The 17595-nt window shown below is 30.7% G+C and overlaps 2 protein-coding genes across 12 annotated transcripts in view; one reads left to right on the top strand and one right to left on the bottom strand.

Moving 5' to 3' along the window:
- LOC146527069 (coiled-coil domain-containing protein AGAP005037) overlaps window positions 1–17595 on the top strand; it is a 115171-nt gene that overhangs the window by 85029 nt on the left and 12547 nt on the right. For 4 of the 11 annotated variants that reach the window (XM_085206273.1, XM_085206272.1, XM_085206280.1 and 1 more), the window contains 12 exons: window positions 11266–11398; window positions 11555–11674; window positions 12771–12909; window positions 13042–13137; window positions 13396–13577; window positions 13923–13979; window positions 15233–15322; window positions 16132–16194; window positions 16519–16679; window positions 16825–16944; window positions 17256–17365; window positions 17436–17595. In XM_085206273.1, coding sequence (XP_085062399.1) covers window positions 11266–11398; window positions 11555–11674; window positions 12771–12909; window positions 13042–13137; window positions 13396–13577; window positions 13923–13979; window positions 15233–15322; window positions 16132–16194; window positions 16519–16679; window positions 16825–16944; window positions 17256–17365; window positions 17436–17595 — 1431 coding nt within the window. The remainder of the gene's footprint in view (window positions 1–11265; window positions 11399–11554; window positions 11675–12770; window positions 12910–13041; window positions 13138–13395; window positions 13578–13922; window positions 13980–15232; window positions 15323–16131; window positions 16195–16518; window positions 16680–16824; window positions 16945–17255; window positions 17366–17435) is intronic. The other 7 variants (XM_085206276.1, XM_085206277.1, XM_085206275.1 and 4 more) reach the window with 7 other exon arrangements.
- On the bottom strand, window positions 3679–7086 carry LOC146527070 (uncharacterized). The gene is made up of 4 exons (XM_085206016.1): window positions 7077–7086; window positions 6534–6742; window positions 6151–6214; window positions 3679–6073 (listed from the first exon to the last, which is right to left on the bottom strand). Exons 1-4 carry the CDS (start codon window positions 7084–7086, stop codon window positions 3936–3938), a joined length of 2421 nt encoding a protein of 806 aa, XP_085062142.1. The 3' UTR covers window positions 3679–3935.

Below are 17595 nucleotides of genomic sequence, written 5' to 3'. Positions count from 1 at the left end.
CTCGCAAGTTCCGACACTCAACACGCAATGCGTCTAGAATTCGGCGGAGAGTGGAGAGCGAAGTGTCTCGTGATAACTCGTTAGCCGAAGTTACAACCGAAGAATAGCTGATTACCTACAAAAGGATTAGGCCTTTATGATTTTATGGCATATTTAAAATTTTCCAATACTTTTTTAAATATATGAAATCATTGTTGACCTTTATACTTAAAGTTTACTATAATATATTTATATTAATATTCAATAATAATGTTAGTTTATGTATTTATATGTAAATATTTTAATTGCGTATAAAACAAAATATAAACAACTGTACATTCAAATAAAAGGGTCATTGAAAAAGCAGGTTGTCAATTAAATTAGGATTAAATAATTTTCTGGTTTCGTTATATATGTGTAAACACGAAAATTATATGTAGAAGCACAATTGTGAACCACAACAAAAAGAGCATTTAGCCAATAATTGTATTTTATTATTTAATTAGTTATATATAATGCTATATTTATTTAAACGTAAAATAAAGTCAAAATATATATGTATTTCATAATTATTTTGAGGATTGCTTAACGAATTATGTAACATTTGGTATCGTTCTTGTTCAAACATAATTATTATGTACTCGTGGGTGTTCGTTTTGTTCGCCAGTGAACATGAAAAAAAAATCAAAATTTATAATACCTACTTTCTCTTCCGTTGTGCATGTCGATACGGCAATTACAAGACTAGAATTCCTTTTAATTTCCTATGTAGAGTTCGATATACACGAAAAATATTTCAAATATTAAAAAGTATCCAAGCCTTCACCTTATTTAGTATATAATAAGTACGAAATCTCATTTAAATTTGCGATTACATTAAATTACATAATAAAGTAACCGCCGTTAAGTTCATAGTATGAAGAAACATAAAGACAAAATATGAATTATTTATACGGTTTTTAAATAACTATTATAATAAAATTACATAATTAAATAGGCCGTCGTGGCGCAGCGGCACAAGGGTGTGACTGTAACGCGACGGTTGTGGGTTCGATCCCCACTCGAGGAAGTGAAATATTTATTTACGTTTATATTTCCATTTCTTCGCTCCGGTGTCAAGGCAAAAGCGCGGCGTTGAGTTCTACCACTCAACAAGCAATGCCTTCAGAATTCGGCACAAAGTGGGGAACAGAGTGTCTTAACACTAGGTTCCCTCCTCCTACCCGCCAGCGTGCGGGATACAGCGTGAAACTGATTTAATTTTATTTTTTTGATTTTTACATAATTAAAAAGAATTCCGTCACCCATGACTATTCTATTCTTAAGATTAAATAAATTTTTATATTTAAAAGGCAAACGTCAAAAAATACTTTTTATTATTTCAAACGAGTTCACGTTACAAGACTTTCAATATTTTTTTTATAATCTCGAACTATAAGTTTATTTATATATGAATATTTACTAACACAATTTACTTAATCTTCTACTTATATGAAATATGATGTAAGATTTTAATAATATAAGTGGTTATAATTAAATTTATCTTTATGAAATGTAACTACAGTTCTGTTGTAATAGCGTGACCGAGCACACATGTACCTCGTGAGTGCCTTAGTTATTAATACAAGGAAAATGTACGCAAAATATCTTTCTTCACTTTTGGTTTTCTCTACCTGCCAATTTTGATTAAATTATGTATTCATCAGCATCGTGTAAATGTTTTTTTTTTTATATTATTAACTTATAATGAATTGTCTGCCTTTGAAATATACTTGCAAGGGAAAAAGATGTTCAAACAAATGAAATGTTAATAAATAACCTTAAGAAATTATTTATTTCTTGTATATTTAGAAAGTTATCATAAAACATTAATTCTCTTTGTCTATTGTATCTTTTTTAGTCGTTAATATTGTATTACGCATAATTACGATTTTTAGCTTTACGCCTGTGTCGCACATAGCAGACTAGGGCGAAGGGAACCTGGGAACCTAGTGTCAAGACACTTTCATTCTCCATTTCCCACTATCCGCCTACTGGTGGTGGTGGTGGTGGTGGAATAAATTTATACTATACGAGTAGGTACTTTACACATTTTGAAAATAAAATTTTGTAAAAAGAAAAAAGAAGAGGCATGCACTTTTTTCATTAGGTTCTCTCCGCCTACCCTGATATGTATATATGAGACAATGTGTGAAACTAAAAAAAATAAGTAGATAGATTTATCATAACATCACTGATATTCACATATAGATATTTTTAACTGGGTAATCTACTTGTGGCTTATTAGGCATTATGTATTTGGTAACATCTAACAAATGATGTTACTAAAAAAGGTTGCTATATAATTATTTTCAAACATTTTCCACATTCAAAGTAAAAGTTTCAATAAATAATATATAATTCATTGAAACTTTCACAATAAAGATGGGAAATGGTTGAAAAGATATAGATAGCTACACAAATATTACTTGAAAGATTTATTTTATGAATTTTATAGCGAGGAATTACAAAATATATCTAAGAAGCTAGTCTCAAGATGTATTACTAAGAGACGTATTCTTAAGAAGTGTCACCTGAGTGAAAATTATGCTTTCCATTTTTAATCGTAAGCATCTTTCCGGGAGTTGCGAAATGGTCGGTCTGATTATGAAACTGACTACAAAAACTTAATTCATTAAAATATTTCATATAATATTATGATCGTATGACGGCGTATTAGCATTGCACTAGTTATTTTTTTTATACGCGTATACGTACGAGAAAGTGCGAGTATATAGGTATTTCTCGCATGTAGCAGGGTAGGCAAAGGGAGCATAGTGTCAAGTCAAGACACTCCACTCCCGACTGTACGCGGTACTCTGGACTTATTCCAGTCATTGCATGTTGAGTGGCCGAACTCAACGCTGTAGCTTAAATAAAAAGTGTGTCGAGTCAACACCAGACCAAAGAAACGAAAATATTAAGTATTTTATTTCCTCGTCTAATCGAACTCACAACCTGTCGCATTTGTATAGAATTTTAAAACACGAACGCAGATAGGCGAGGAAATTTTACTTTTTGAGTATTTTAAGAAGGAAAGAATCTAAAATGATCTATAATAATATTATTAAATTCACCCTGTATCCCGCACATTAGGGTAGGTAGAGGGAACATAGTGTTAGGAAATTCCGTTCCGATTAAGATTTCTGTTACCCACATTCCGTTGCATTCATAAATTTAATAAATTACATAAATTTCTTTAATATAAAGAAAATTATTTCTAAGATCTTAATCTTATGTAATGTAATGGCAATATTTATTTATATTTTATTTGTACTTAATATTTTGATGTATATACTCGTATATATGATATGATGTGTATATTCTTAAAAGTTTATGGGCTCATTACATCAAATAATACTATGTTTAATACGAAGTGTAAAAGTGTATGTATACTTATAAAAAAAATAATGATATCATCTTATCATTATTTCAAAATAATTGAATATAAAAAATCTTAAATCGTAAAAACTAATAAAATATTGTATTTTAAACCAGTATTTACATCCTCCATATGCATATGTATATGATGAAATTGATTACTTAGAGAACTTATTTCAGTTATTGCGGTCAAGAATAAAAGATTTATCATAAAAAATAAATTTATTTTTAATAATAAAACAAAATATTTATTAACATAATTACTAACATAGAGGAAACGTTTCTACATAACTTACAAAATTAATTGACATGGTTTCAAAAGTTTACTTTTTGGTAATTTTGAGTGTTGTTATTTCAAAAGTGATGAAATATCCGTAAATGAATCATGTTTCTAATGATTCGTGTAGGTAAGTATTCGTTCGTATAGATATACAATATTTTGTGTTATTTTATACTCCATAATTCATTAATTGACAAATTAAATTAAAACTTACGAGTATGTTCTATTATTACACTTACATATATTTTAATCATATTCAAAAGAAACCACATAAATCTGTTGTTTTTTTCGGATTAGCCCCACCAAAAAGTCGAACTGGTGTCTTATTCCAGTCGATTAGCAATAAAGGATGACGTTGAAAACTTGATTCTTCTAATGAACATTTCTTATAATTTTGTAATACGAAATTAACGCCTACATTTTTTTCTTTTATCGGTGACCATATATGCGTTACGTCAACACTACCATCAGGCTGAACATAGAAGTGATGGCTACTGAGTTCAACATTCTTACAAATACTTGGCCCAAGCGAAGGTGGTACTTTTTCACTGCCTCGATCTATGTCAGACCTGTATCTACCAACATCTGGAATGTTCTCATTACCCCCAACAAAACTTTGTTTATTTTGTTCCTCATTAAAGCCTATTATAAATCTTTCGTTTAAAGCATTACCTAATTTAACGTTTCTATTGAAATTATCTTTATTTAAATCTCTTTTTTCATTACCATTTTTCATTGTAATGGCATTTGATTTATTATCACTTTTTTTATATTTATTTTTTATGGGCAGAAATCCCTGATTATACTTTAATATAGAATGGTTTGAAAAATTGTTTAAATTTGATAAATTTGATATTTCCATGGCGAGAGTACGAGCGTCTAGTATTTCTGAATCATCCAGATTTCTGACAATTTTATTATTTTCTGGTATATATTTTAACTTAATAGACGATTTTTTCTTTGTTACTTCAGGTAACTTTTTCTCGATACCACCGTCTATTTTTTCCCACTCCACATTAAAAGGTCTTGGCTTGTTAACATTATTAAATAAATTCACATTATGCCATTCATTATCATTTGATAAACTCCTGGTGTACATATCATTTTTATTTTCTTCTTCACTATTTGAATATTCCGAAGTTTTTATAAAATGAAGCATTGTTGTTAAACTATTACCTTTATAAAGATCAAACTGCGTTGGATTATTTTTCGAACTTGTTTTAATATTTGATAAGAAAGGTGAAGAATTTTGTATGTTTGAGCTATGTTCTTCCCTGCTCGATAGTTGATTATCTACATGTCTATAATTTCTATGCTCTTTAATATTTTTTATTTGCCCTCTATTGTTTATTTCTATATTTTTAGGCCGAGTTTTTGCGTGCGATTTCATAATTTGAGTTCTTAAATCATCTTGTAATATCTCAATATTTATTTGTGGATATTTGCCAATACGCTTATTAATATCAATATAACTGTCAGTCATTTTTTTTCTTTGGAATTCTAAAGGTGGGCGTACTTTAGTTACCTTGAAATCAGATGCATATGGAAAATTATCTAATGTTCTTATTAATGGTATTGTTGGTGGGACCCCTATTTGATTGTTATATTCATTATTAAAACGTTTAAGATAATTAAGTACACTATTGGCAAACTGAGAACTGGTCCACTGACCATAAATTTTCGAATTCTTTTTCGGTAGTGGTGGTATTTCTATGTCTTGTAATTTATGTTTATATAATTGAAGCATAGACTCGGCCAGATATGGTGTTGTCTTTTTATTTTCTTTTGTATCTTTTAGTGGTCGATTAATTGGCTTTGTTAACTTTATATTGGCACGAATATAATCTTCAAATGACACTAAAGGTGGAGGCTCTTCAAATTCAGATGGAGGAGGAAAATCTTCATTACCAATATTGTATAACGTCCCTCTGTTTTGACTTTTTCCTCTGAAGTGAATATTACCTTTTTTGTTTTCTATATTTGATAAACTTATGATTTCTTCACTATTGGAAAGTTTTCCTTTATTAGCCATAGGAAAATCTATAATTTGTTCATCATTTGAGTTATCGATCATTCTTGTTCTTTTTCTATATATATCACCTAGACCTACATCATGCTCTATTTCACTTAATGGTGTTTTAATTTTTATAAAACTTCGTGACGAATTGTAAATTGGTAATCTGGTAGTCGAGTATACAATGCTATCTGTCAGTTCATCATCTGATAAATTCTCGAGAACCATATACTTTAAATTGTTTGAACCAGATATTTTATTTTTACTAAACTGCTTTTGCTGATACTGTGGATCTTTACTCATTGTATAATTACGTTCTATTGTTGAAATTAATATCATGTTTGCTCCGAATGCTTCACCTTCCAATCCGCTTCGTATACCTTTAATTGTACAAGCATTATATTTTAAAATATTATATATGTTTTTAAAAATACATATTAATAAATTTTTGTATTACCGCTTTCAGTTGTACCATAACCGATAATAACACTACCGCCAGCAGGTAGAGTGTTGCCAAATAGCTGTGAATTTGTATATATAATATGAATATAAGAACAAATTAGTTAGTTCAGAACAAAACGCAAAATGAACTGGTTTCTCAATGTAAAGATTAGCCTCTGGTAATCACGATCTTAACCTTACGTTTTCGGTGGTCTGGTACTACTTTTAATTTGTTTTATTATTTTTTTTTATTATTGTTAAAAATATCAACTAAATATGTTATTTATTTACCTACGGCATATGAAAATAAACAAAATATTCTAAATTATGAATAAAATATAAACAATTAAAATAAAAAATTATCCATTATAAAACTAACACGATTGTAAATGTGCTTACACTCTGGGTCGCTTCGCAAGATACCAGTGCACCATCCAAGTAAAGTGTCCACGTTCCAAAATCGGACTGATAGGATATGCAAATATGTCGCCATGTATTTTTGGTGATATCGACTGGAATAGAAGAGGCAGGTCGTCCGTTCAATGATATTTTAATATAATGCCCACCAGAGTCGAGCCATAGCCTTATTACGCGGTTATTGCTGTCCGCTGAAAAAACATACACGCTCTAATTAGTCCATTCCAGTATTAGCGTTTATCGTAAACAGACTGTAAAGCAGGTAAATTAAGTATCTACTTATAAATAGTAAATATCTTTCTTACTCGATTACTTAGGTATTCTTATAATTCAATATAAGAAATAAGTTTGTTATTAACATATACATAAATGAATAACATTCTTTTTATATATTTTTTTCTATTACTTATTTATTCTATTTCTCGTTTATTATAGTAGACGTGAGTATCATTAGTAAGGATACTTCGCTCAATATGAGTCGAAACGACAGGCAACGGCCTTTTAATCATCCTTCAAGTCCTTAACCATGCCACATTATGCCGTAGGAGCGAATGTCAATTTGTCATTGACTGACAAGCGAGAGAGACAGCTTATAAAGTGCAAATACATTACTTTTAATTTTTAAGTTGCATAACCGACCAAAATCAAATGTTAAGAAATGTTGTACAGAACTGGTCCAAATAAAGAGGTCATATAGCTGATAGTTGTTACAGACTTCATTCAAGTGCGTATTATAAACATGCGCCAATATTTCCTTTTCTTAAATTATTGCAATCACGTTGAATCTTTATTATATTAACGATTATTAGTGCGTTCAAAATGTGTAATTGTTTTTAAAGAAAGTATATAAGTATAAGAAATTTGATTTATTTTATTTTACATATATAAACTTTTGAGGCAATGCGTGTTGAGAGGCATTCCCCGAGTGGGAGTCGAACCCACATGTCACAACCGTCGCGTTTATAGTCAAACGATGCACCGTTGCACCACAATCAATAAAAAATTAAAACTTACCAACATAAGAAAATATACTTTGCTCATAAGACAAATCAAAAAATCGCAACCAAATGCAGAAAGTGAATTCTCTTATTGGAGGGGTTTCCACATCGTATTGGAGAAACTAAAAAAAAAATAAGAATTTTACGTTTATATTAAAAATGCTTACTTAACTTTTTATTGAAATATTTGTTTTTTCTCCAGACTTGTGTCGTTGCTAGAGTCAAAAATTGAAAATATTAATAAGTAATAATTCATTCCCCCGAGTGGGAATCGAACCCACAACCGTCGCGTTACAGTCACACCTTTATGCTCCTTCGCCACGACGCGACGGCCTTCTTATTATCCTTAATATAATATATATATAAATGGAATAAAGCCTTATTAACCTTTATATAGAGCATTTTTGTCAAATTCTCGAAATATATGTATATCTCGATATTTCAGTTTGTACAGTTTATTTACCTGTGTAAATCCTTTTTGTGTTAACGATACTTTATACACAGAGCGATTTATACTGTAAACCGAAGCTGAAGTTAAAATTAAAAACAGAAACATGAAGCTTCCCATTTTTAATTCCACAATCCGCCTGAAAAAGATATAATAACTATTTATGAAATTGGAATATAACATTTTCCTGTACAAATGCCGTTCAAAAATTGAATAAACATATCTGAATTATTATTAAAAACTTAATAGCATATATCACTATCAGTTTAACATCTCGATATCAGCTACACTAAAAATATTTGGTAACTAAAAACATGAATAATAAAAATGTCGATATTGAGAATATAAAGGCTGTTAAAAGTTGTAAACAATATGAAATGAATGAATTTGAATTCATCCACATTTTATATATACAAGTATATTATAGAACAATGGCCGCGAGAATGGAGAGAACCTGGCAAGATTCTCTTTGTCCACTCTTACGTGTCAAGTGTCAAGACATTCCATTTTCAGCTTCCCACTGCGTGTTCAAGACACTTTGTCTTACGGAAGCTAGCCAATATGAGCAAACCAAGTATTATTATTTCCTTGAGAGAAGACCGAATTCACAACCAAATTTCAATCACTGAGTCAAAATACCATGAACAACTTTTGTTAAGGCGGCATTTTCTTATTTCTTATGATTTAGCTGAACTTGTTGTACTTTATTGTAAACTATAAACAACTACAACTATAAAGTTTATCAGTAGATTCCATAAATTTTTAATTATATACATAGAACTTATTTTTCTAAGATGGTATTTAATTATTTCTTATAGTTTAGCATGATTCTTCATCAGAAGCTTCAGATCTTCATTTTTTTTGTGTCAATGAAAAAAATCTACCATTATTTACAGTCTAAGATGGTATTTCATTATTTCTTATAGGTTATCTTGGCTGCTATGGTTCTTCATTAAATGTACCAGATTTTTAATTTTTATGTGACAAAAGAAAATGTTCATCACGCTCAAAAATGTTTGTAAAGGGCGCATTTAATTATTGCTAATAGTTTAGACCAAGTGTGCCGGTTAGGCTAAAAATTTTACCAAATTCATATTCTATTAGTATTTTTGCATCCCTTTACAGTGTTTATCCAGAAATATATTCAAATTCAAACACAATTTTATTAAACCAGTTTAATCAGCTATCCATTTCAATACCAAATCCGTACGTATACATAAAGTATATATTTGGTTACTTTGACATGAACCACTCACTGCCCGACGCAGGTATATATACATACATATTTACAAATACCATTGAAATATCGATTCCATCTGTAACGTCATTTCAATATACATTTCTGATAGAGCTTCAAACAGAAAGCTTCAAGGCATTTCCTTTGTTTTAGTTGCTAATACTACAGTGTGCAGTAAATTCAATATTACAAATGTATTTAGTAATAGTATAAACGACTTATTTAATTATTTAATTGAAAGATTTTTTGAAATTAGCTTAATTGATACTAGACTTTTATGATTGTCGTGATTTCTAGACGTGCTTTAATAATCTAAGCTGGAAACGAGTTACATCCGAGCAAAAATACTTGTTATGTACGTACATTATATTAGAAGAAATATATGGACGATACGACAATTAATCATAATAAACTATTGTTTGTTTTTTTTATAAATAAACATACACTCATTCGCACATACATTCATTCGTCGTATTTATTATACATACATATTATATAGACTCATAAGCAGCATTACCCTCCTTAGCGTAACGCAATCGGGTAAAAACTTAAATGAGAATAAGACATAGAAAAATAGTATGCATTTATATGAAAATTTGCTTAGAAAAGCTTACCAATTGTGTACCAGTTTAATTCATATAAACTTCTAGCTGATTCTTTATTGATTGATTGACGTATAATATCACTACTTTTTTCATCATCTTTAACTTAAATATCAACTCACATATTAAAAAAAATATTAGTAGCAACACGAACCTGTTAGAGTTTAATATAATTTTAGTGACATGTGAAGTTATGTAGACCACAAAATTGCTCTATTACACTACGATTTCGTGTTTTCTTTAGAAAAGTATAATATCAACTGATACTTTTCGTCATCATCATTCGTGATATTAAAATGGTTATTACTATGTAATTGTTTGTAAACCACAACCGCTTCTTCAGAAACATTGTTGTCTTATAACTGTAAATATTATTATGAAAATTAAAACATAACATGGCCGATGGACGTGCCGCTTTCATTTTACAATTTAAATAATTTACTCATAAAAAAATATATATATAATTAAATATTTTATGACTCACGTCTCATAATAAATATTTAATTTATTATCAAACGGCATATAAGTATCTTATGTAATATTTACGACTATTTTCAGTAACATTGCGGCGTTAAGTTCCACCACGCCACGTTCTCATGTTTCTTCTGCCTATCCTGCTATGTGCGAAATACAGAGTGAAATAAAAAAAAAACAATAAGATGTTTCAAAAACATTTAATTGATACTTTATAGCAAGTTAAATAGTAAAGCATCATCTTAAAATTATTAAATAACTAAGAGTTGTGTATGACCCCCCCAAGTATCTTTTATAGTGTATTCTATTAAAAGTTATTTGAATTAATATAATCCAACTCAAAAAGATTTTTTTAATTCGAACTTTTACCTCTCGATCTTTTATATATTAGTATCTAGATATTAGGTATTCTAGATACGAGCGTCGCCCGCCGCAGACCGTCACCAGCCAGTCGTACGACGCACTAGGCGACGACCATTATGTTCCCGTGATATCTTTCTCCAGATTGTTATTTCATTTTATAGTATCCATTTTATTGATAAGGCATAATAATGTAATATATACTATAATTGGCAATATGCCTGTACGTATGTACATACGAGTATGTTTCTACCTAGCGTTGTAGAGACAAAAAAAATCTTCACATTTTTTTTTATTTGAAAAGAAGAAAATGATATCTACTAAAACGCATAGTTTCCATAAAGTTATTTTTAATTATTAAGATTGATTTAAGACGTTTATTTGAAGATTTCTTTAAAATTGTTACATTATACAAAGTGAATAAATGGATAGGTTCACCTGGATAGGTGAACTTGGGAACCTAGTTTTCCGTTCCCCATTCAAACACTTCCGTTCACGACTTCCGCCGAATTCTCGAGCCATTGTGTGTTCAGGGGCGAAACTCAACGCCGCCAAATAAATGATGACTCCATAATGTAATATATTTTTTATGTAGGTTAAAGCGCCTGCTTACTATATGGGGACGCAGGCTCCGAGTACACTCCCTCGTGGTGGTTCTCTTCTGCGAGCGTTCTCGCCGGCAGCGCCGCCTGTGCCCGCTGATCGCGCCAAAACAATACCCACAACTGGTAAGTAATCTTAACACTTATAATTCCCAAACAAAAAACATTATCTGAAATTGATCATCATAACTCGCCTTATGTTTTGTTTTTTTTATATAAATAAAATTAAATTCGGGAGATTACTTATTTTAGGTATATTTGCAAAAAGTGATATATGTGTAGGTCCTTCTGCACCCAGCAAACCGGTGCGCTCTTACGTCCCAGGGAGTGGATCTGAGCGATGTTTCCCCTTCGCTGCGGCCGAATGTCCTCGCGGTACCGATCAACTATACTCTATCCCTGGTAACCCTGGCCTCCTCCTCCTGTCGACGTCTTTTTTCGCTTCCAAAATCTAATTTGCTTGAAGCTTCTGTATGTTAGAATTATTATCAAAAACCTCAAATTGATTTTAGAATATTTTTACTGTCGACACAAATATTTTGTTTGTATAAATTTATAATAGACATTAACTTCAACTGTAAGCTCAAAGAGGAACATTAGGATTCTCCATATCTTTATTTTTTGCATGTTAACACTGGTTAAATACCAATCTCTATAAAATTATATTAAAGTTACATGAGTATATACTGTACCAAGTACAGTACTCCTTTTTATTTTTTTTATTGCTCGAGGATAGCGGGCTATATAAATTCTGCATTAAAAAAAGCAGTCACGACAGATATTTTTTTTAAATAATTATATTTTGTTCAATTGGTAGATCTCCTTAGTATTTATAATAGAAATTAAATAAAATCAATGAATTAAAATAGTATACACGTACAGGTACTTATATTAAAAGTAAAATTTATCTAAATGGAAATATTTTTAAATGAATAAGTACCCTTGAATTTTTCCACAAGAAACTTATTAAAAAGTTAGAAATAATGAAGACTATATATATATAGAGTCATCATTCATATACCAAAACGTATATATTTTTTAAAATGCATATTGTCGTTTTTGTTTGATTCCTTTATTTAGGTACTAAGTTACCTATACCTTATTTGGTAAACTTTATTTTATTTAAAGGTGATTAAAATGATAAAGATAGTTATGCTATTTATCCATAATATGAAATACTGAATTAAATATTATTTTCATTTCTTTTTTAATTTTTTAAATTTAATTTATTACAAATATTTTTGGTAGTTATTTCATTAATTTATTTATAGTCAACTATTTAATAGGCTTTCACTTCCTTCTTGCTTTCCTATATGGTAATAGCAATCTTATGTAATTTTTTAATTGAAGTTTGTCTTGATAAGACTAAATTTATTTTTTAAACAATATTGAACATTTTGAGGCCTACTGTTTTCCCTTTCCTTTCTCGCTTATAACGTATTATATAATTAAATTTAAAATTACATTGAAGAAAATTTTAATTATGATACAAAAACAGCTCATTCTGGAGATGGATACATGTCTTCTCCCGAGCGTGTTGCCCCACGACAACCTTATGAAGATCCGTACTACACCCAGTTCCTGGGTGGAACTGCCGGAAGACCTCCCATAGCTCCAATCATCGATGAAGAGGCCAAGTAAAAACTAAATTTCAATTAGTGTAATTTGTAAAAAATGAATGAAATATCCTTATTCAATATATTTTTTAATAATACTATAGCAATCGCGAGATTTTGAGCTAAATATAAAACACAAGACTTTCTTCGCAGTGAAACGGTGATAATAGACGATGCCTATCAAATGTACGGCGTCAATCCTATAACAACAGCGCCACGTCCCATGCCACGACCTCCTTACGATGCCAGGTATTTTTTATTTATTTTCCAATCGGCAATTTAATTGTTTTTTATATATATATAACAAAAAAATGAAACAAATAATATTAATAATATTAATCTATTTAATTGATATTATTATGAAAGTATAATAATAAAAAATGTTAAATGCAGTGCGATATTGTGGCCACAATATAAGTTGCTAAGCGATATGAAAGGTGCTGGCGAAAATTGTTAAAAATAAATAACTTAACTAATAAGGTTGCCGATGGTCATGCGCTGTTATAGGCTTGGTCCACCTGTGGATGATATGCAACGACTTCGCGTTGAAAAAATGGAACGTCAACTTGCAAATCTTACGGGGCTTGTACAAAAGGCTCTACAGGTGCCAGGAGGTGCGCCCACCCCGACTCCAGCCGCTGCCCCAAGACAGGAATACCAATCTTACGCTCCAAGGCCAGCTCCTCAAGGTAAAGAAATAGTAATGTATGAGCAATATGCTGCAAGCAGAAAAGTGGAATTAGCTTTTGGGAAGTAACATGAAATGTGAAAAGTTAAACCATGTTAATTGGTTTATTCCGACGGTCAGAAATGTTACTGTTGACTCAATTGTTAGGTTAAAACTATTATCAACGCATTGAAACTGATATTTTACAGCAGTTTATTGTGGTAAAACTATCTGTGTGGTTTAATATAAATATATCAATATAATAGTTTCAAAACTTGGATCGTATAAAAGTTATTGACTATTATTTCCTATATAGCTTGATGTAAAAAGCTTAGTCTTTAATGTGGCTTGCGTTTCCTGTATCCAGATGCCGCGCGATTTGCCAGCAACGAGAGACCTCCTAAATTAGGGAGAGACAGATTTCGTAAGTTTGATTGATCGCGGTCAACTTGCCGATGCATTGCTAATGTTAAAAATTCAAATTTCTAAATCCCTTTTAACTCAATATCTTCCATTTGCATTAGGGCTATATAAATACTTCATCTCATATATTTCATTTTCATGTATAATATATTTTTTAAAGAACGTGTTTGATTTTTAAATTGTTATTTAATTCGTGTATTCTAATGTAATAGAGGAAACAAACCGCAAATTACGGCCGACACCACATTCTATCAGAAAGCGAATAGATGTGAAGTCCTAATAGTTGGCTTCTTCCGTACCTCTTGGAATGTAGACAGCGAAAGTGACACTTTCTCTATGTTTTTGTTCACGACATGCACAACATATTCATCATATTAATTTAGGAATTCTTTCTTCTATTAGGCAAAACACACATTCGCAATGCATTGTGCACTCTCCATACATTATCACGCCGAACGCTTGCTTGCTGAATCGTGTGATTTTCTTATTTTGGACCTTACCAAGATTGGAACGACATCAAATAAAATACGTGTTTGGTAAAATTCCATGCACTATATAATGGAATCAGATTTTTAAATAATAAAAGTAATTTCGACTGTAGTAATTGAAATGAACTTTGTTTGTTTTATAGATGCTATTTCAGTGGTAAAAAGTATGTTGCGTAGGCTTCTTCATGAGATTGTTATCGAGCGGCTTCAGTTTGCTGTACTGTAGGTATATCATCAAATGAAATGTACTTTTATTCTGTCTATCGTCACTGAAAGTCGATCCGTAAACAATAACAATATAATATGTTATAGTAGAAACAGGGCTTGAAGGGTATTGAACAAATGCATGCTCACCATATTATATTTATTGTATATTTAATTTATTTTTATTTCGCATTACAGTATCTGAAAGTTACTAAATTTGTTTTCCTATCTTGCACGTCCATCTACATTTATTGTAATCTTAGGTTTTTGTATTGTTAATGAGGACACAAAATTTGTTATTTTTGTTTAATGAAGACTCATACTAAATTTTCATTTTAGTAAATAAAATCAATTTCATTTATTCCATGCAAAAATTATGAGCACATTAAAATGTATATATTATCTAGAAAAGGATGATATAATAATCACAATTATTATATAAATGATTGGCACTTTCTTATTATCAAATTTTGAAACAAGACATTACTTTTCACATTGTTTAATCGTAATTTAACTTTGACTCTCTTTTTTTATTCATATAGATAAATATTTATGATTTCAGAAAAGTCTGTCTCTTTTGAGAAATCAGTATCTTTTAGCGATGATCCACCAGACATGAATTCTCCTAAACAACATTCACCTCAACATTCAGGTATGCATTGAACTAAAATTAATTATATATATAAAAATGTTAATATGGAATTGTAGTTTTTATTAGAAAAATTGGTGATGGTAATTTTCGTACAAATTTAGAAATTATTTATGCACATTTGTGACCCAAGACTGTTATTTACGTTTTACAATTAATCCCTTGGACCAACCGTTATTTGTTTGTATTATTCAGTTACTGTGCCAATTTATAATAATAATGTTAAACGATTATGAATAGCGAAAAAAATTATATGTCAATGTGTTTTTCTTGATCTCAATGAATAATTTTTAAGTTATTTTTTTATCGAAATATTTTTTGTAATGTTTGTTACTTTTATAATATAAAATAAGACGTACTCATTTACGATTCATCATGTGACATTAATTTCATTAGAATGCTACATTTCGAAATTTTGTTAAATTTTAACAAATCATCTTCAAACATCGTAGTATCGTTATGTCGTCACTGTTATAGGAGCTGAGAATGAGATAAACGCGTTTACCTTTAGACGTTGGTTACGTACTAATTATTTGCATGACATATTTAGGTATGTAAATTGAAAAATAGTTAATTAAAATATATATCTTAACAAAAATGTATGTTATAATTTATTTATTTATTTATTTATTATTTACAAAGAAATAATTTTCATTTTGTAAGTCTCACCATATACGTACGTATCGCGTATTATCATTCTTGGATCTAAAGTCCTAAAGCTATAATTTCTGTCTCTTTTGGTAGTCAACATCATAACCATATCATAATTCTTGTATTTGATTTCTTTCCGCTTACTTCTTTGCCATAACAAGCTGATACAAAACCAACAAAACCGGCAATCAAGTCCTCAACATTGCCACGGACTTCGTCTCAAGGTAACTTTTTGAAATCCGTTTATACTGTCCCGACGGGTGTAAAATAAAATGCTTATCTTTACACTGACAACAAGGCGCCTTGGCTATTATTTCACTTAACAACTAACACGAGCTTAAAATGTCATTTCTCTTATAATGGATTTCAAAAACATTGCATTTATGTAACATTAATATCTTTATTAGCTATTGCTGTACGGTTATAGTATACAGCTGTTAATTCATTATTATTTATCTCTAATATCGCTGCTATATTTTTTTTTGGTAAAAAGTTAGGATTGATCTTTCGACATGGACTGTTAGTTATGTTTACATCTTTTTTCCTAGAACGGGATCGTTTGAAGCCAGCACCACCACCAAAGCCAGCAGGACTAGTCGGGCAACAGCTCGCTCTGGCTCCCCAACGAACTTATACCTTGAACGTGAATCCTGATTTCTTTAATCAACTTCGCGTTCTCCAAAAGCAAAGTCGTGATTTGAGAATTGAGGTATGTGATATTTCTATTGGTTATCTTTAATTCATTGCGAATATGGCTAATAGTTGTATGCGAATTATTAACAGCTTAGCGAAAAGTTCTTTATTTCCTAGGTAATTCAGAGAATACTGTATGAGTATGGCCTTTTCTTTCACAGACTCGTAACCTACGCCGGTCAACTTTATCTCATTCTATACAGATGAGGCAAATGATGGCGGAGACTATTGTAAAAATTGGAGCTATTGCTGCAAGTTTTTGTGAACAAGATCCAGATTCAGTACGTTTTACATTTTTCTTTTGTTTCACGATGTATCCCGCACTCTCTGCTCCCCATGTTCCGCTGTTCCGCTGATTTCAAGAGACGCTGCGTGTTGAGTAGTGGAAGTTAATGCCGCGCTTCGTCTCGACACCAGAGCGAAGAAATAAAAATATTGAATATTTCATTTCCTCGAGCGGGAATCGAACCCACATCCTGTCCAATTTATAATCACACGCGTGTGACGCCACTCACTACATTTAACTGGCCTCTACATTTTTTTGTTATTCGTACATTACTGAGATATTCAAATTATTATATTATGTATTTAGCAATTAACCCGTGAAGAGGAAATCTATCGTCAAGATATGTTACTCTTGGAAAACGATTTATATGAACTTGAAGCAACTGTTGAACGTCTGCGTGGGCAAGCTGCTAATAGGTAATTTCTATGTGCTACTCTTACTCCTAACAATGCTTTCAAAGGAATAATTTATGATTTAATTAAAAAGTTCACCCATGAATTCTAGGGAAACCCGAGTAAATATGGCCGATATTGAGCGCATTGCTATGGTACTGTCAAAAAGCAGCAAAACTGTTGCCGATTGGAAACTTAAATTCCCAATTCTTCAAGAAACTATGAAAGCGAAACTTGCCGCCGAAATGGAAAAG

Source organism: Heliconius melpomene, chromosome 21 (genome assembly GCF_056956725.1).
Source record: "Heliconius melpomene rosina isolate 202511_hmr_F chromosome 21, ASM5695672v1, whole genome shotgun sequence".
In the NCBI taxonomy this organism is placed as follows: Eukaryota; Metazoa; Arthropoda; class Insecta; order Lepidoptera; family Nymphalidae; genus Heliconius; species Heliconius melpomene.
Note: the sequence above shows the minus strand (reverse complement) of the source record. Positions and strands in the feature narration are given on the sequence as shown.